At 42.0% G+C, this 21,073-nt stretch overlaps 1 protein-coding gene across 1 annotated transcript in view; it reads right to left on the bottom strand.

Moving 5' to 3' along the window:
• Positions 1–465: 465 nt before the first annotated feature.
• cadpsa (Ca2+-dependent activator protein for secretion a) overlaps positions 466–21,073 on the bottom strand; it is a 215,943-nt gene continuing 195,335 nt past the window's right edge. The window contains exons 26-27 of the mRNA XM_034691892.1: positions 9,456–9,560; positions 466–4,180 (exon numbers count right to left, since the gene is read on the bottom strand). Coding sequence (XP_034547783.1) covers positions 4,010–4,180; positions 9,456–9,560 — 276 coding nt within the window. The 3' untranslated portion in view covers positions 466–4,009. The remainder of the gene's footprint in view (positions 4,181–9,455; positions 9,561–21,073) is intronic.

The following is a 21,073-nucleotide window of genomic DNA, read 5'->3' as shown; positions in this document are numbered from 1 at the left end:
TTCCAAGAAGGATTTGTCTCCCTCCATCTATAACATAATTAAAAGATACCCTGTCTTCTTTTAATTTAGGGCTATATTATATCTAATCCTCTCCGACTTTAGTCTTAGCTTCCATCTTGGCCTCTTGATTTGATTTTAGTTGTTGCTTATTTGATCCCTTATTCTTTCAATCTCCTTCTCAACAGTAATATCAACTCTCAAGATGGCTGATGAGTTAATCCGCAGCATTAATCTCTGACTCTGTTTCTTAAGAAAATGCTGCAGTGGGGGAGGGAAGGAGGTCGCGGGTGAGGATTAACAAATATGTATTTTTGCAGTCTGTCCACTCAATATCCCTGTGCACTCTAAAAGGTTTGCATTTTTTCTGCAAGATTCAGCTCTGTGTTTCAGCAAAATGTCTCCACACACTCACTTTCATTCAGTCAGTTTGAAGGATGAGCAACAAATGAGACGACCAGTTGTTTCCACGTTTGCCGTTCACCTTTATTTAAATGTTCTTGGCCATGGCGGGTTCTTCTAGAAGGCAAAAGCACGATGAACCCACCAGTAACTTCACACATGGAGCAAAAAACACTTTGGGGAGTGAATACTGGGGACATGCAGCACTTGTGACACACAGCTCTAAAACGGTATAGAAAACAGCTGACAGAGGAAAGTACAAGCAGACAAAACTTCTCTTCATCTCATCCCTTGTAAAAATGTGGATTCACCCCATCATATAGCCAGGAATGAAGAACAGGGTACAAACAAAAAGCTCAATAACTTATGGAAAATAAACTCTACATATTTAAACCATATCTGACAAAAACAGACATTTGCTTGAAAACAGAAAATGTGAAAAGTTGTAAACAGGTCAGTTAATGTGATTAAACCAAACCATATTTATATGAAGTGAAATAAGAGCAGAAACGTCTCAATGGTACTAATTTCACCAGCAAGATGCAGACAGTGTCATCACTGATAGTTGGTTTCACTTTAATTTGTGAAGAATAGATGCAGCTTTGTCGATATCATGAGGTCCTCGGGTGGTAGGAGAGTGGATAAAATGTATGATAGGAGCTGTGACCATGATAAAATCAAAATCCCTGTATGCTAATGTAAGAGGACTGCCATCCTATTTGATTTAAAACCTTCTCATACAACAAACATTTGACATTTTTTCTTTTCATCAGCAACACTTTTATTTTGAAAGAATTCATGAACATGGCTGCCTCAACTCAGGGCTTTGTCTGTAACACAATAATAATTAAAGTTACACAGTTGCTAGTTTATAATGCACACCTAGCTAAAGTGAAAGTAGTCTACTCTAACAGTCCTGAAATAAACTTCACCTTCATGAAGGTTAAAGTTTATAAAATAAATAGTTTTAAAGAGATGCTGATTGTACGTTTTTGGAGCATGTTGAATTATATTGTGTTATGTTGATAGATATTATTTTTGCATTTGTCCACCCCTTTTATTATAACAGTGAGGGTTTTACAAGTGTATAACACAATGCAGCTCAACCACACCACAAACCACATCCTGTGATACAATCATACAATTAAATCTGTGCTACACAACGGCTGAAACCGAGACATCCTTAGACTGCATCAACACTGGATACTTATCTAATAGATTGAACCAAACTAAGAAACCATGAAACAAAGCGTGCATTATTGTCTTACAGCTGCGGATAATGATCCCCTCAGACATGACAACGGGTGAGAAAATGAACTTTCAAAGGGTTAACAGGCAGAAACATCTTGCGCTACTTAAATTACACCACTCCCGCCCTCTTCAGAGACTTTGTTGATTTCATATTGGAAAATCAGCTGCTTGGTAACAATTGTTGCATGTGTTTTTCTTTAAAAGTTGCACAAGAACAGAAGAAAGCCAGTACTGTCACACCATGTCACAGCACATCCTTTTAAACATTGAGATTTTATTGTTTAAACATGATGTGGGTCCAGCATTTGACCATTTTATAGCAACACAACACACAGTAGGTGCACTATCAGCAGAACAAACATGAATTTATAGCCTTGATCATAAACTTAATTACAAAAGAGTCATTCATATTGCTTCTGAAGATTCAGGAGAAACTTTGGAAATGTCCAATGAGTGTTGAAGGTTTAACGCTGTTGTTTAGGAATGGACACTTTGTCCCCGGATGACCTAATCAGGGAACAGTTGTTATAGTGTTGTTTGCGTTTGTTGGCAGGCTTTACACCGATCAGCCGTAACATTATGACCACTGACAGCTGGAGTGAATATCACTGATTATCCTGTTCAGCAAGTGGACACTTTGTCCACAAAGTTGATGTGTTGAAAGCAGAATAAATGTGAAAGAATAAAGATAGAAGTGACTTTGACAAAGGTCAAACTATGGTGGCTACATGACTGGGTCAGAGCATCTCCAAAACTGCAGCTCTTGTGAAGTGTTCTGGTCTGCAGGGGTCAGTACCTACCAAAAGTGGTCCAAGGAAGGAAAATTGGTGAACCCACAATAGGGTTATGATTGGCCAAGGCTCGATAATGCCCGTGAAGTGCAAAGGCAGGTCCATATGGTCCTTCCAACTAGAGCAACCAGAGATCAAACTACTGATCAAAAAAGATGATGCTTAGCTACAGACCATTCAGGGTACCACAACAGTGTTCACTTTGCCTGTAAATTATCTAGATCTTGATCCAATTGAGCATCTGGGGGATGTGCTGGACAACCAGGTCTGATCCATGGAGGCCTGACCTGCAACATGCAGGACTTAAAGGATCTGCTGCTAATGTCTTGGTGCCAGATACAACAGCACACCTTTAGAGGTCTAGAGGAGTCCATGTCATGTCCTGACCTGATGAGGGGGGACCTTGCACGATAGCAGGTGGTCATAATGTCATGACTGTTGGATATTAGCCTTAAGGTTCAGATCATCAGAGTGTTTTGGAAGTTATTTTCCTGGACTGCCAAGAATATCTATGGAGCTCTCTAATCTATTCGTACTTTTCAAAATGTGGAAGAAAAACTGAGCAACAATCAACAGAAAAGCTCCTGTACAAAGACTGTAGACAAGAGAAGGTACGGCAAAATATTCTGCATGTCTTCATTGATGAACTCCATAAAGATAACAATGGCCTCCCTTTCCTTATCATGTTATTCATTGGCTGCTACACATGGTGAGGGCTCATTGCCACATTTGTGCTTGTCTCCCACTGGCGTGAGGTTTGGCCCCTCTTTCATATTCAAGACATTTGTTTGTTCCCACTTCAGGAGGAATTAATCAGGGTCGATTGCCTTGGGTAAGAGTTTGGCAATGTTTGTCAAATTGGCTAATGACAATGTCCTGAGTGAAACGTTACAATGGGCCTTGATAGAGTTTGTTTTTTTGCTGCCTGCTACAGAGTATGCATAAGCAACAGCATGAGAAGTTGTTCTATTAAAAAATGGTGAATCACCTGGGCTGTGATGGACACATACGGGGTGATCAAACGAGAGGGTAGCGATGGATAGCATAAGGCAGGGGGCGACAACTTTGGAGTCTTGGCTGCTCTGTCGCTTTCTGCTCTAGGGGTTGCAGCCATTAGCTGGTCAAACCAACTTTGGAACCAGATATGTTGCAAACTTTTAAACCATTACCGTAGAGGACGTTGCGATCAATGACTGTCAGCCATCGCCCTTAGCAATGTCACAATCAGTTGATCCAGCCCTACCAAAAGAGCTACCCTCAAGCAGCGGGCCGTTCATAATTTCAGTAAAAGAGAACATAAGGAACAAAGTTTGATGAGCCTGTTTGGGGATTTGAAAATCCAAACCGTTGATATGAAGCCTGCAAGTTTTTATAGACAAAAACATCATCAATTTATAAAATCTGAACAATGACAGAAACAAAACTGACAACGCAAAATATGGGGGGAACAAGCTGGATGTTAGGCCACTCTGTTAGACCTCAGGGAAAGGCTGCATGGGTTCTCAGGCAGTATACCGCTCACTCTCCTGAAGAGCTTCAACATTCTCGTAGTTTTCAGCCCCTTTGATCTAGTTACCGTCCTCTTCATCGCTGTCTCTCATGGAGATGCCTTGCATCCCTCCTTCTCTCACTGAGGCTGTGGCTTCCTCCAAAGTCAGCCGGTTTCTAACGGTGTCATACATCTTGCTGTTTAATGTGGAGTCCAGCACTCCTTGAAGGCGGAAGTCACGGTATTTTTTCTGTAAGAACAAACACAAGCATCAGTCAGAGGAGGTACTGTAGAATAGCTTAACAGGTTTCAAGACATAGAGGCAAACTGTGTTAGTCAGAGCGCCACTTGAGTTTGAGTGTTGGATCAAATGTGGTAAATCATGTTGGTTTAACACTACCTGCAAATACTCCTGAAACTATACGTCAGGAATCATGTCTGGAACATCTTCTCTGCCTCCTTTTTCAAAGTGAGGCTGTCGAAATGTATGACCTGTTGGCTTAGTCAGGTTTGGGTCCCAATCGGTAACAGGATTACCATGAAGTACACCAATTACCAAGTCCATCTTTAGTTACTGCTACTGCTACCACAATTTGGATCCACAGTAAACCCAGTTTGCTGTTGTTTAGTTGAATATTAAAGGACTAAAAAGAGATAACTACATCATGTTAAAGATTGTTAAAAAGTGAAAGAATCAATTTTGTCCACAAGAAGTGACATGCAACTTTTACAGCTCTTCATATTATATCAGAGCTTGGATTGACCATTTCTAAGGCAGTATCTGGACTAATGAAGACAAGCTTTTGAAACGCAGCACCAAGCAGACTCCTTGCTTGGGTTTAAAGAAGTGTAAGTCAAGAAATTACTCCAGTTTGTGTCCACTTATGTCTTTGAGATGACTAATGCCTTGAGCACTCATTGATGATTTTTATTCAGGTAAATATGAATGTTTGGCCAAAGTCAGACACTCCCAGATTTTGTATGATGTTGAGCCTAACATTACAGAAACACTTCAGCACTAGCAACATTGATAGGAAATAAACCTATCTACAATTTGGCAGAGAGGGAAAATATGGCCTTCTCCCCAAATTTGAGGTCTTCTTTTCCATTTCATTAATTTATTTATATATTTTCTTAAAGGTGACATATTACGCTTTTTTCATCAAAATATATTGGTAAGAGGTCCCCAAAACATGTCTTTAAAGTTTATGCTCAAAAAAACACTTTGAAATCAGATTTTGGCATGCCTGAAAAAACCTATTTGTCAGCCTACTCAGAACACTCTGTTTTCCCTCTGACCACGCCCCCTCAGGAAGTGGATATCCCCTCGGCTCTCCAGCACGTTGATCTAATGTTTACATGTTGGCTGAATATACACGGCTGCTCACAGACCCGCATTACTTCAACCCTCTGAATCTGATCCAGAATCTGATCCTGACAGAGAGGCGCCTGCAGCAGGACCTTCCTGAACGATTGGTCACAGATTTAGTGTTTCTTGTTGTTTTATTTATCAGTATGTTGACGTGTGTCTTGGTCCACAGCCAGAACATGTAGCTATGTGGCTATGCTAACTAGCACTAGCACTTATCCATGATAAATAAAAATCATCCACTAGATCTTCAAATCTGCAGACGTGGGGAGTAAAACCGACCTCTGCCAGAAAGGCAGCAGGAACTTTCTGAACCATTGGTCACAGATTTAGTGATTCTTGTTGTTTTATTTGTCAGTATGTTGACGTGTGTCTTGGTACACAGCTACAGCTACGACATGTAGCTATGTGGCTATGCTTACTAGCGCTAGCACTTTTCCATAAAAAATAAAAATCATCCACTAGATCTTCAAATCTGCAGACGTGGGGAGTAAAACTGACCTTTGTGTTTATTAAGACAGTCACAACTAGCATACCTCCTTCCTAAGCTCCTTGTTAGCACTAGGGCTGTCAAAATTGCTCCAAAATGACGTTTGAATATTCGCTCTTAAAAAAACCCATAGGGTCGAACCATTCGAATATCTATATTTGCGCATTATGTCAATCACAGGTGGACAAACTAATACAAGGAGACATAACTACTTGTATATGTATTTTTATTTAAGATATAACATGTCTAAAACATACCTACACATTACAAAACAAGTAAATGACCTAATGGTCTATACCGTAACATTTTGAAGACCTCTCGCTCGCTCACTCGCCCCCCTCTCTGTGTGCAATGCGCTGAGTGAGTGCTGAACAAGACTTGTGCAAGCAATTAAAGGTCCCGACTCTTGTCCCTAATATAGGCAGGCTTTATTCAGTGATTGAAGCAAATATTATTAACATTAATTGAAGTTAAAGTTAAAAATTAAAAAGTAGTCCACTTACATTCTTGGCGCTAGTATGAAAAAAAAAGAGGAAAAACTGCATTTTATCGCAGTGTCTGATTGTCACAGGTTATTTGCCAAAAACACAAGACAGTCCACATGTGAAGAGGCCAGTGCCGATCTCTTTTTATTCACTATATTCCCAGCGGAGAAAAAGACGTGTTCAGAGCGCACTGAGGATCTGGGGACGGAAAGATTTCTCTCTGCCGTCTGCTTCACGCTGTGCATGTGTGACTCCTGTGACCTGTCCCTGACCCGTCATGCAGTGCACCCACTCGCAAAGCAGCCGCTGATGTGTTTTTTTCCACAATCGAATATTAATTTTCACAATCGAATCTCCGTTTTTTTTTAATATTCGAATATATATTCGAATTTAGAATATACGTTGACAGCCCTAGTTAGCACACGTGTGTGCAGGTAATGAAAAACGGAGGAGTTGAGTTGTATTTTATACAGTCTATGGGCTGAACAAGCTCCAAGCCCTGACTCCGTTACAGACCGGATATTGTTGTGACATAACAAAAACACGGAAGTCTGAAACGGCTCGTTTCACACACATTTACAGAAAGGTGTAGAAATCAGAACAGAGGCAGAATGGATTTTTTTCATTTTCGGGGAGTTTGTAGACATGCCAGGGACACATATTTCAGGTAGAGAACCATTAAAAGGTCGATTTTGCATGATATGTCATCTTTAAGTTATATATTTGGACATTTCACCTTTTATGGGATAGGACAACAGAAAAGAGACAGGTAATGTGGGAGTAGAGAGTGAGGGAAGACATGCAAGGCAAGGCTGGGAGCTGAACCTTTCTACCCATGACCGAAAACTATAGATCTGAGGGGCTTCAACTGCTAGGCCAACGGCGCCCCAATTTGAGGCCTTCTTTATGAAACAACAGCATTTTTGGTTGAATTCAAAACACTTTCTACTGGAAGAATGCTTTAAATCCAAATCTACAACAAATGAGCAGCCTCAGTTTTAGACCAATGATTAACTGAATTATTCAATCAGAATACAGTGATGGTATGATGCAATTCTAAACAACACCTTCTTCAGTAAAACTAGCGTCCACTTTTAGTTCACCAGAACTCGTGAAGTCGTACATTTTTGCTTTCACATTCAAGTTGACCAGAGTAAAGTCTGTTTTCTTTTGCCATGCCTCAGCCATACTTTTATTCAACAGTAGTTCCACACATGCTTTAGACATTAGATGAGGGCTAGGTCTAGAGCTCGCCATCAATTAACAATCAATGTTCACTGTATCAATCAAAAATAGAGTATCCCATTATGAATTCATCTCTGCAGAGACAAGTCTTTAAGTAGATCGGAACTTTGAATACCTGGATAATATAAACACTGGAGGTGAGACTTGAATCATGACCTCGTTGCTCTGAGGCTACACTGTGCTGTCTTCCATCTGTGTGGTTTAATGGTTTAAAATTTGGGTCAGCTGGATCCTCCTACAAACGTGTTGCTTATGTTTTAGACCTGGCAGCAATCCTGGACCATATGTGACCATAAATTAACTAAATATATGTGTAAGCAAACTGAGGGATCCTGTCAGGGTTCCAACACAGCCTTCATCATGCTGTAATATCATCCCCTTACTGGCATCAGTGACCGTGTGACATACAGCGAATATAAAATAGGTCATAACCTTTATTTCATATATGTAACAGTTAAAATGAAGTCAGTGTTGCTTTGGTAGGGTAATGATATTCAATCACAGAATTTTTACGTGGGTGGAGCGGTGGCTGTTTGCACTTTGATGTCATGGCTAGAGGGTCTTTGGTTCAACGAATTAATGATAGATAGATAGATAGATAGATAGATAGATAGATAGATAGATAGATAGATAGATAGATAGATAGATAGATAGATAGATAGATAGATAGATAGATAGATAGATAGATAGATAGATAGATAGATAGATAATTGAGCTCATGTTGGGTTGTCTAAACACAAGCCAGGAATCCCATTCGACCAGGGGAAGTAAGGTTTTACAAACCAAACCAGCAACAAGAAGCTGAAGTTGTATAATTTCTGTTAGCTCACAGTGTCGTGAGTTACTGCAGCCACTCATTGTCAAAAGTCTTCACTGCACCAAAAGGCCAAATGAAAAAAAAGGGTATCAAGTGTAACTGACAATAACACCATTCTAAGTGAAGAGAGGAGACGCATCAAATTTAACAATTATGACTCTCGAATGAAGTGTGAAGCAGCAGTGAAGTGTTGAAATGCTCTGATAGAAGTTAAGAGTCTTTCGATATCTCTCTCTCATAACTTCAGGATATTTAGATGAAGAAAGCTGATAGAAACATTCTGCTTATACGAAGGTATAAGATATGAAGTAATGCTGCAAAGCAATTAATTACAGACTTAGTGATTAATTCATCCTAATTATTTCATTATATGCACATTGCATTAAAGGCAGACATGATGCATTTTAAGATGGTCGTATCTAACTTATTGTGACTGTTTTAGCTCAGTTAGTTAAGCAGGAGCCCTGTGTACAGAGGCTACAGTCCTCATCACACTGGTTGTGGGATCAATTCCCGGTCTTGACATGATTTGGTGCATGCCATTCCCCATCTTGCTCCCCTTGTTTCCTGTCTCTCTCAAGCTGATTTATCTACTGAAGGCAAAAAAGTCAATCACCTAGACCCCAAACATTCACCCTGCTCTCTGCACAGAGCTGCTTGTCCTCTCTCCCCCGTCCTCTTTCATCAGCAGTCAGTTTGATGTGTCACAACAGTTACGTTTTTCTTCTCACATATCAGTTTGAGACTTTTAGTTTTAGTTTCTTATGACAAAGTGCTTCAATATGCACAAAAAGCCTGGTTATGAATGACACTAGAACTTTGTACAAACTTAAAACAGAAGCAGTCGTAGATTTACAGTAAAAAGGAATGGTTGCAACTTTTCAATGCATGCAGAGTTTAGATGAGAGCACTTAGAGCGTGGGTTAGACCTTCCCCACGGCAGATACCGCAGGAACAGAGATCAATAGGAGGTGTACACTTTATTAATCGCGGATGGATGTTGCTTAACCGTATAGACAAAAATATAAGAAACAAAAGCCAACACATTTACAGCCTCTGTTTCCATCAGTCCTCGTTGTAACATGGTGAATACAAATTGAAGTGTGCGGAGATTCTCACCTTGACAACCCTGATGAGAATCTTGAGCTGATAAACGTGAAGCTGCAGGTCCATTCGGTCAGTCAGCCATGTGCCCAAGAGGTTCATAGTGCTGGTGTACCATTGCTGCGAGAGATAAACAAGAACACAGTCGATATAGATTAATGATATTCAATGAAACAATTCTCACAAATCATCAAAGGAGGTATTTTAACACTCAAATCCACAGCCCATGAAATGAGAGTCTGTGATACGTCCACTTTGCTCATGTTGTATTTGGCACAACCGGAGGGACAAAGCTGACAAACAGATCCTCCGCAGAAAGACGTCTCTAATCTGAGATGTTCATGTCAAGTCGGTCGCACGGCCTCATCAAGCCAGGGGAAACTGACACATCGTGCAGAGCAGGCTCTTCTCTGGAGCAGGGGGAGGTTGATGCTGTTGCTGCAGCCTTCCCTGGGACCCAAGTTAAGGAAACAGTTTGTGCTCCCCATCAGATACTCCCCCGAGGCTGAAGATCTATTTAAATCTGGACTTTGGACTGCAGGAAAATCCATCAGCCAATCAGGCATCAGTTAATCGTGACCCTAATAAAGAGCACGGCTTATGATGCTGTCAGCACACAGCAACATATTCTGCCGTGAGCACTTGTCAAAGTTTGTCATAAATACAGTGTCTTTTAGATGTCAGGTTTGTTTGTGGACAGAGAGGGAAGAAGATCATGAGCTTTTAACAACATTCTTCAAATTTACTGATGGTTTAAAGTCTTTCTTGGCATTTGTTTGTGTGTTTATTATTTGTTTCTCAAGGTTTGGTGGTGTAGATCTTAACTTTTTAAGACCCATCCACAAACTTCTCTGAACCCTTAGGTTTTTGTTTTGGTCTCACTTTTGGCTACGTTAGAGCTCTCTTAAATTGTTCAAATTTAAGTGTCTTTGTTTACATGGGTAATTTATAATCCAATAACCGCCTGATAGGAGAAAAAAACCTGCAAGTAAACGCCTCAGACAGAACAGACCGGTCTGTTCCATTCAGAAAACATGTAAACACCTGATTTGACTTTTTCTTCCGGGTTGCGTTAAAACTATTCTTGCTGTGCATGTAAGCTCCACGTGATGAGTTGCTGCTTTTGTTATTGCTGGAGCAAAGCAAAACTGATCTGGAGCCGACACATGTCATTTAACAGGAGAACTTAGGATATGTAAAAGTTTGATGGACAAAATAAAATAAAATAATCTGCCAGGGCGAGCAGAGAAGCGATATTGAGGGGCATGGGGAGACAGTAGTCATGTTTACATGGACAACATTTCTTCATTCAGATTGAAGATATCAGTTCATATGTTTACACGGCATGGGATTTAATCAATTCTGCAATTACATACACCTTCAAAGTTAATCAGAGCCGCTGTATGACACGGACCAGAAAAGGTGAGAGGAGTAACATCTCTTTTGCACAAGCGCACAGACTTTTTTCATTTTATTAGCTCCCCATCCTGAAGATGGATTTCTACCGTCTATTCAGCGGAGCAGTTGCTGTTATTTTGTTCTTTTTCTCTTGTTCAAGCAACAGCTTGATACCAACCAAGCCTCACTCCTCCTAAAAGGAAGGAGGTGGAGAAGATGAGCCCTGGCAACACATAACCTTACTGCAGCTGCTCACTCCCAAGATGAGAAAGCTATGGATTGAATTGTGTGAACAGTCAACTTTCGGGAGAAGATTCTCCTGAAAATGTAAGACACTTTGAAAAGTGCATGTGTGAAAGAAGCTGTGGACACCTTTCAGTCAGTGCTCAAGAAGACCTGGACCATCCCTGGCCCTATCTCCACCATTACTTGAGGTGTTCTGCAGCAACCTTGAATTTCCCCCTCTGCTCCGTCTGGATGTGTCTTCTCCAAACAGTGACCTCTGGGAGGCACAGAGAGCTCAGAGCACAGCAGCCGTGCACAAACAGCCGAAAGGCTGCAGATGTTTCTCTGTGGGCTGTGGCTGTTGCCAGTCTAATTGATAGATAATGATGAGCACGGGCTGATGATAATGGAAGCTGACTTTCAACAGTCAGGGTCACAGCAGAAAGGACGGGGCTGGAGAAGAATGAGAGGAGAAATGAAGAGGAAGGGGGGGGTGCAGGGTGTCTATATGTGTTTGTTTAGAAGGGATTAGATGCTGCGGGGGGATTTCTAACTTCAACAAGATTTTATCCTTGAAATTTAAATGTTTTTCATCCATCACAGTGATCAAATATGAGCTGTAGGGTCTGTAAAATATAAAAACATAACATAGTATCAGTTTTTGTGCTCAAATCTTTTGGAATTATTGTCACGACTGTAACCAAAAGCTGCCACGTGGGACACCAACATCACTGCACTTTTGGAGACACAGGTGGTAAGAGCGTAGAGGAAGCATGTCTACATGTAGGTCAAGCTCATTCAGCAGAACATTGGGTGAAACAGAAGAAGGCTGAGCCGAGGCAGAGCTGGGGTGAATCAGTAAGGCGACCTGGTGCCAGCAACTTCCTATCTGTCGCTGTGTGCCTGTGAAGGCTTCGGCGTGGCAGCAGGCCTGTGATCTCGCCCCGAGCACAACCACCCGTCGAGAGGCCAGGCCTGGAGTGACTGATCCACTGACTGGCTGCTCTCCCTCTTTCCTATCATCTTCCTTCTCCATCACTTCTCTTTTTTTTTTTTTCAAAGACTTTACACCGTGCCACACAGCTCCCATCTGCAGCCATTTTTTGCAGCAGCCATTTTGTGCGTTTTACTTCATTTTGTTCGAGGAGAAGCTTTGCGGTTATGTCACCGATCTTCTCGCTGCCGTGACTGGCATTTTGGAGGTTTGACAGGGACATCTTATGTAAACGTAGTGGCTGTGATTTTCAACTTATAGATCTTTTCCATGCCATGTTAGAACGGAGCACTGCATGGGTATAAACTACTGAAGTGTTGATGTTAGTCTATGATATCTACATGACACGCTTACATTTAACAATCAGGACTTCTGAAACTGTATGTGAGTCATAAACTACAATGTGTGCTCATAGCACTGTTCCTAGTATGCATCTACAGATATACTGAGTAAAGCTCTTTAACATAAATCAGTGATCAGTGGTCTTGAAGTGTGGGGATAAAAGTGACTCATCTTTAAATCGTTGATACCTTTATCAACTCAAACAATGATAATCTGCTGAGTATGCATGTTTTAGATTCCCAAAATGATTTAACTGTTTTTAAATTTTTTTAATTTTACAAATTTGGATATACTTTTAATCACGGTATCCTCCTTCTGCTAAAGGACCAAGAAAAGTTCCACTTCTACTCTGGCTCTATGTGAAGGCCGGTTCGGACCAAGTGGCAACCTCCAGTCTCAAAATATGAAGCCCATGCGGAAGTGTTATAAACTGCAATTCATCAATTCATCATTCATGAGGCTGGCTGCAGAAACACCGGAAACCACACACACACCAATTCAAAAAAGACGAGCAGAAATTAACATGTTTACAGCCTGGTTAAAAAAACAGCTTCGGTCTACGTAGTTATTTTCTGATCGGCACACACTGTATGGGGGGTGAATTTTTTTCTAACTCAACAGTTCAGAAGTAGGGGTCATGGTCACACCCTATGAACCGAACAATACGCAATTTTATATTTATTTTATCAACTTCTGACGAGGCGCTCTGTGCTGAAAGTTCAGTGGATCTGCACTCGACTCCTCTGGGCTGCATTGTCGAGCGCAGGTCCACTGAACTGCGCGCTCCTCCCACATTCATTCAGTCCAAGCTGGTCACGTTTGTTTTAACTGTGCTACATAAGGAAATATATATTTCACCATACGACGGTCTGCTGGGTTCATATGTTCACGTATGTGTGTGTGAGCGTGTGCCCGCACGAGAGGGAAGCATGAGTTCTTTTATTTAACAGACTAAATATCCTTATGTTATTTATCTTATTTACATGACGGGATGTCATTTCTGTCTCTACATGGTCGCGCGTTCACAATTATCCTCTGCTCTCTGTATCGCGCATGGCAGATGCGCACGCAGACAGACACACACACCCACACACACACACACACACACACACACACACACACACACACACACCCACACACATGCAACCCCCCCCCATGCACAGCAGAACATGTGTCAGGTATAGCTGCCCCTGATACATTTAATTTAATTTAAAAACTGTGCTTTTGAGCTGAAACAAATGTTGGTAATTTCAATAAACCACAAGTAAAAAAAGGCATGGAAATTTCTCTTTTTCTGTATTGAAAACGAACCATGAATTTTGTGTATCGTTGCACCCCTATTCAGAAGATATTAAAATTACAAGTTTTGCCCATTTAAGGACATGACTGACTTGATTGACTTTTTTTTTCATCTTATCCACCGCAGAGTGAGTGATACATTTGACTCTTAAAAGAAAGCATGATGAGATGAGTCAGACAAACTGTGGGACAAGATGAGCTAAGAGATAAGACATATCTGGGAGCGCCAAAATCAACACAAACAGAAAGTTACTTACAGTAGCTTTAAACACATCGATGAGATGATCCTCTTTTTCTTTTATCTAAACTTTCCACTTTTGACCAGCTGACATATGAACCTAGCTTGATCAGTGGGCTTAACTGATTTCCAGCTGATGTTGTTCAAAACAAAGCTTTAAAACATGATAATCTGAGATGTAGGCAAGGCTGTCAGCTGGCATGAGTCACTTAAAACCAGTTGAAGTTCTTCATCATGAAACCTGTTTTTTTTGCAGCTTTTCTCTCCTATTTTAAAGCTGCATTGATAATGTTCAGCAAAACAACAGCGCTGCTTTGTGTTCTGTCTAACTTTAGCATTGTTATTAAAAGATGATAAATCCAGGATAATGTCACTGTATCAACTCAATACTCATTGAACAAGTATGATGAAATCCTCATGTCAACTAATCAATCACATCTCAATACCGTAATCTCTGATGGAAGCAAGGTAGATTATCCAAAGCAAGGCTCATACTCTTCATTGAGAGAATTACTCAGAAGTCATCTTGAAGAGAGTCATCTTCTTAGAGAAGTAATCAGAGATGCTTCTTTGCAGAAGGGTTTTATAATACATGCGCAATCAGGTACACAGCTGTTCATTTCCCCAGCTGTTTCATCCAACACTGAGCTGGAGAGAACAGCTCCTGTGATGCACAAACTCTGGTCTAAATCATAAACACTGTATGAAGTATCTCCATGGATTCTCTAGGTGAAGCTGCAAAGTGAGAGTGGTTTCATAAATGTTTCACCTCTTCAGAATCCAGAAAGGTTAATAAATATAAGGTTTGATAGCCATGAACCAGTAAGAGGATGAGACCAGCAATGGCGGACTACTCAGCTGTGTTTGTGCTGCTGACTTTGCCGAGTTCACAGACGTTTCTTCAGCAAAGTGTAGATTTTTGTCACCATTGTATTTGTATTTGTTTGTACTCACCGCTTTCATACTCAGTGGTGTTTCTTTACAAAGTTTATGAACACAGTCTTCTGAACACACAAAAGAAAGACCTCTCCATTTTTTCATGAGGTCAGGCACTTAAAAATTAAATAACAACCTTCTAAGGTTATCCTAAAATCATCTCAATGGACCTTCATGATTTTCAAGATGCAGACATGGCGGCATTCAGACCGCTCCATCAAGGCTGTCTTTCTTTCTTCATGCTGCTTTTGTGGACTATTTAACATCAGCTCTCTCAACCTGTGACTGCGTCACACTTTTGAACATAGAGAGACCAGTCACAAACAAAGTATCAACCTCTTTTAAGTTGATCTGAAGCTGCAGACTGAGATTCTACACGATGGTGAAACAAACAGCCAGAGGAGGAAAAAGCTTCAGAACAAGCACAAGCCAACCCCTGTCCAGCATGCTACTCGCTAATGTCCGGACCTCAGAAGACAAGTTGGATGATTTTACAGGCCTGGTAACATGGGGCTTCCACCAGATCAGTGTCTGGTCCGTCTCTGATCCGCTGTGGTCCGGCTCTGTGCTCTCTCGTCTTTCAACACCCATCGATTGCGTTTTCGGAACACAGCACGGAGCAGGACCATCAGACAGCTGGAGTCATGTGACCAAGATTTTCCCGTGGTAATCACTGAACAAACGATTCTCCTCCTCCTCTCCTCATCCATGTTGTCTTTATGGTCCCCTGAAAACCTCTGACCTGTTGACTCCAGGCCTGGCTCCGCTCATCATGGAGGTTTGTTGTTGTAGTGAAGTGAAATACGATCTGGTGATAACACAGAGTGTTTTATTCTGAAAATTAACCGCATGTTTTCATTTTGTTTTGGTGCCTGACTTCCTGTCCCGCTCCATCTGCTCTGTTGAGATTGATACGTGGTGCTCCGGCATCCGGCTAAAATAGAAGTCTTGCGTATCTGATCCAGAGGGCTCTGACCTGCTGGATCAGAGACGCGGCCAGAACACAACGGAACGGATCTGTTGAGAGTTAACACATTGCTAAGAATAGAAACCTATCAGATCCAAAATTACACATCACTGTTATAATCCTTTTCTTAAACTTCTGAATTTCTTTTCTTTTCTTTAGCATCCAAACAGAAACACTGACTCCATTAATTCATCCATAATCTTTCACATTTGTCATATTATATCAATCTTACACGTGAAACTGTTCTCAGCTCACTCTCTTCATCATGCACCATCCATTTAACACACTGTTTACCGAAGACGTAAAGTTTAAACATAATTTTTTCTTATGTTTCCTCCATTGACTCATTTACACTCCAAACAGGAAGGATGGTTACTTTTTTAGGCAAGACTCTGCCCCTCATCCCCTCCAAATGGTACTCTTTACACCGGCTCTGTAGTGACATCTTCACCCTCTCTGACTCAGAAGACCTCGACTCTGTCTTCTTTGACATCGCATCATGTAAAAGCTTCAGCTCTTCTGCAGACCCTGGCTCAGGGTTGCGGTCCTTCAGAGCTGGATTAAGACGTTGGGGCGTCCACATGTTGAGGAAGTTGACAGATGCTTTGAAGCATGATGGCTTCGTAAAAAGAACAGTGATGGCCCCTCTTGCTTTGTTCCACTTGGCAGGAACTAACAAAAGAAATCAGAACAGACAAATTCACTCAAACTGGCTTCTTTTGGGGCTGCATGGGGATCAGCAGGGGGCTAGCACTTGCTGACAGCCAAAACAAGCGTAATATGGCTCTGAATACATAATCCCATAACAAGACAGAGATCAAATCTGTGACATCTTAACGAGTTCCATCTGAACCAAGGGCCTCCATCCCTTCTACTGGGTTATCTGTGTGTGTGTGCATTTCGTCACCTCCCGACATGCTGATAAACCCCTACCTATACACAGGCGACATGCACGCCCTGCACAACACCACACACACACTCCCACATACAGAAATATACATCTGCCGTTCCATCCCCCTTCAAGCGAGAGCTGGGAGACAGTACGACCTCCTGCCCCCATCTGACACCAACCCACCCATCCCACCGAAAACCCCCACCCACCGACACACTTACACACACAAACCGCGCCTTGAAGCCAGCGTTCACACCCAAGTCTTCACATGGCGCCCAGCAGGAGTTTGGAGCTGCCACCAGCAGGATTTGATGCAAAAATGCCCCCTGCCCCCCTTTCTCCACCACACACACCTACTCACTCACCTCTTTCATGACCCTTTTGCATATATTTGCTGTTAGCGTAATGAGTGGGAACTGGCCTTTTTTTATATGAAAAGGGCAAACGACAGAAGAAGCTGTTGGCTCCAAGTTTCAACAGACTTGCGATGCGCTCATATCAGTGGACAACTTTCACTTCACAGTTCAGTGCTGAGCATCAATCTCCTGCAGAATCCTTCAAACTGAGCCTTATTTTTCATACTGTGTGGAGTTCCCTTGGAGTTGCCCTTTTTGGACAGGAGGGACTCTCAGTTACTGGAGCCTGATGCAAAATTAGCTCATCTGTTGAATCTAGATAGCCTGCAACATATTTAGTGAATGTGGCCTGTGTGGTTGTAAGTATGAGTTTGTGCACTGCAGTGTTTGAGGTGCTTGGCTCTAAAATCACCAAAACACTAGCTGAACTTCTCTGTTCCACCGCGTTTCAAATTTGTTGAATTCTCAAGATACATTTTGTCTCAGCTGTTTTCTTCTCTTTTCTTTATTCTCCCAACATATCTCTGCACATTCATGTGATTGAAATAAGACCTTGTGTTTGTGTATACAACTGGCTGCATCATGCATGTAGTTGTACACATACTTGAATATGCCTCTGGAGGGCACACCAGAGAGCTCAGTCTGTATACAACCGCCAGATTCATTAGATGCTGCTGGAGTCATGTTTTCCCGGTGTAATTACTGAATCAATGATTCTCCCCCTCCTCTCCTAATACATGTTGTCTTTATGGTCCTCTGAAAACCTCTGACCTGTTGACTCCAGGCCTGGCTCCGCTCATCATGACGGTTTGTTGTTGTAGTAAAGTGAAATATGATCTGGTGATAACAGAGCGTTTTATTCTGAAAATTAACCGGATGTTTTCATTTTGTTTTGATGCCTGACCGCCTGTCCCACTCCATCTAAATCTGTTGAAATGTATGCGTTGTGCTCTAATAACCAGGAATTAGAAGTCTTGCGTATCAGATATGGTGCCATGACAGATCAGAGACGGACCTGACACGAATCCAGTGGAATTTGGCCTTTAGTTCTGCAGGTTTCCTCATTGACTAATGAAATTACACTTATCTCTCACCAGTAATTATGTCCAGCATCTTTGTTGCTGTGCAGTGGCAATGATGCATCGTTCAAATGTGGATACACGCAGACTTGATCCATCAGCTTGTCTTTAAAACTTAATGCCATTATTCTCCCTCCTGCTATGTTGACTCCACACTACCTCTACCAATTAAGACAACTCACGTTTACTTAAGATAACATTTATTGCAGCATACAGTATTGTGTTTGGTGTATGGGCTCCGAACCTCATTACTCCTCGTAGATTATTTAAATGCAGACATTTAGGAGTAATGAGATAGGACTAACCCCCCTCGGAGCCTGCAGGTGGATGCTGGGGAAGAGGCAGGCAAGGACAGGCCATCTGGCGTACCAGCAAATGCCCGGTGGGCTGACGCACGTTTTTTGGCCAGCCCGGGGCTGTCATAATTTAACCCAAAAAGTATATTGTAACAGCTACTGTTTGTTAAATGTGTTCAGTGCAGATGTAACTAATTCCTACAGTGTTGACAGTTAGTGAATGCATCAGTGAGCGGCACGCGGTGCAGCATCAGGGAGGGGCTGAGGTGTGTGAGTGAGAGTGTGTGTGAGTGAGAGTGTGTGAGCTTGAAGGACGAGAGACAGCACAGGAGAAGTTGTTAGTTCTTTCATTTAATCATTTTCGTTTTGTTAGTGGGCGTAGTCACGGCCGACAGTGACCAGTTAATAAAGCTCTTGTGTTCACTAATCGGCTCGTCATCATTGCAGCGTCCGGACAGATGTTACAATATTATAAATCATTTTTATCGACCGCGATGAGCCATTTGTTGATTAATGAAAAAACAATGAAATTTCTCAGACTTCCTCGGCCCACCCCTCCCCTCCTGCTTGACCAAGGTTATCAAATGTTGCCATTAGAGCTGATCGGAGTTGGACATGGATAAACAACAAAAGCGCAAGGGGGGCGCAGAAAAGCTGCAAGAAAAAAAGCTAAAAACAAGTGGACGCAGCAAAGTGTGCCAAACTTACTGCCATGTTTGCCATTGCCACCTGAAGTTCGACTGCGGCAGCAGGTGCGGCCCCTGTCCCCCAGGGGTGTTCCAGGGATTTGCCTTTCATAGGTGTGGACTTCACAGGTATTCTTCACATTTGTAAGTTTACTATACTGTATACTGTTGCTATGTGTTCTTGCTGACATCCACCTGGATGGTCCTAAAGGCTACTACTTTTACAGAGTGACTGTAATGAATGCAGCTCGAGTTGTCTGCCTGAACTAGCTTGCAGGCGGCGCTCCATTTATGTGCATACTGCACCTCACGCCTGCATTGTGTTAATTCTTAAGGATGTGCACAACCAATCCCCCAAACCAACACTGGGAACAAGTGACAGACACCTTGCGTTTGCATACAAGTAGCTTACAGCAAGTTTATCTCCGGCCCGAGGCCTTCATCAGAGCTGCAGCCTGTTCTCCTGCAGTCTGCTTCAGAGAAATAACAGACCTTAGAATGCTGGAACTGACCAATCAAAACTGAGCATTCAACACAGCTGTGTAAAAAATGGAGCAACGCCTCCGAGCTAGTTTAAAACGGCAACTCAAGCTGCACTAATTTCGCACACGACATGCGTCATTCTCACGGTCACATGACAAACGTATCCTCACAGTCTGACAGACTACTTAAGCTGCAAGATTTCTGGTCTCTCCGTCTGCTCCTTTGCCAGCACTGTCCTACATCAGTGCTGCGCTCAAACTTTCAGCTCCATCACCTCCACAGCATCCACCTCCACAGCATCCTAAAGACATGGTCTCATTACTGCTCAAATTTCTGAATGTGAGAATAAAACTGCGAAACCAAAACAAATACGTAGGTGTATCTTAAAACATATTATCCTCCCCAGATTTGATGTTGGACCAACTGTACTGAGACATTTTTTTCTAATTGTGCAACGCCATACCTCGGTCTCAGGTTCAACCTAGACGTTATCAAACTTCACATTTAGAGACAATGAGTTTGAAAAATGGAGTAAACAGTCTGTAATTAAATTTGTAGTGCATATTTACAGGTACACAGTGCATACTTCAAATATATGCAAGCTCTGCAAGTTTAAACACTTGCAACCTGTACATCAACAATCAAATTTATTTGCTCAAACTTTTCCTCGGAGACTCTCTTTGAGATCTACATGCAACGAATTTAACGATTCATGCAGGAAAACACAGCTTTATCATCCAAATGATCAAACATGGAAATAAGAGTACACTGAAATAAGTCCATGAAGGTTGATCAAAAGTGAAAGTACAGTTGCATAAGCATTTAAGAGCACCTGGAAGATGTGTGGTCTCACAAGTGCCTCTCAATAGTTTCATCAAAGTCTGGGAGCAGGAGCTTTAGTTTGAAGAGTGTGCAGAATCAGGGGAATAAAAATCTCTATAAGCAAGAATGTCTGATGCAAACATACAGGTTTTTACAAAAGCAGATTAAATCTGCTCACATGTGGAGTGTCTCTGAGTGAAAGCAGCGTTTTCAATGGAAGTAAAATTTGTTATTAATAATCCATGAGTGCCTCTGCATGCTTTAAATAAGACGCTGCTCTTGTTTAAGGGCAGGATAAAGGTGCTGTTGAGGTGCATTTGAGTGAAAGGGGCTAATAAGAAAAGCATATTTACACACACACACACACACACACACACACACACACACACACACACACACACACACACACACACACACACACACACACACACCAAATCCCAAAAAAGCCAACTGATTTGTTAGGTCAGAGGCCCTCCTTTGTGGGGCGGCTCAGGAGCTTTTGTGCTGCTGAGAGCCAGGAATGTTGGAGCTGAGGAGGGGCCTCACCTCACCGCAGGGGGTACACAGGGATTACAAGCAACCTGGGACTCTGCCTCTTTCTGCCTCTGCTCCTGTGTGTG

This window comes from Notolabrus celidotus, chromosome 1 (genome assembly GCF_009762535.1).
Source record: "Notolabrus celidotus isolate fNotCel1 chromosome 1, fNotCel1.pri, whole genome shotgun sequence".
NCBI classification, from domain to species: domain Eukaryota; kingdom Metazoa; phylum Chordata; class Actinopteri; order Labriformes; family Labridae; genus Notolabrus; species Notolabrus celidotus.
The sequence above is the reverse complement of the archived record's forward strand: the minus strand, read 5'-3'. Positions and strand labels throughout refer to the sequence as shown.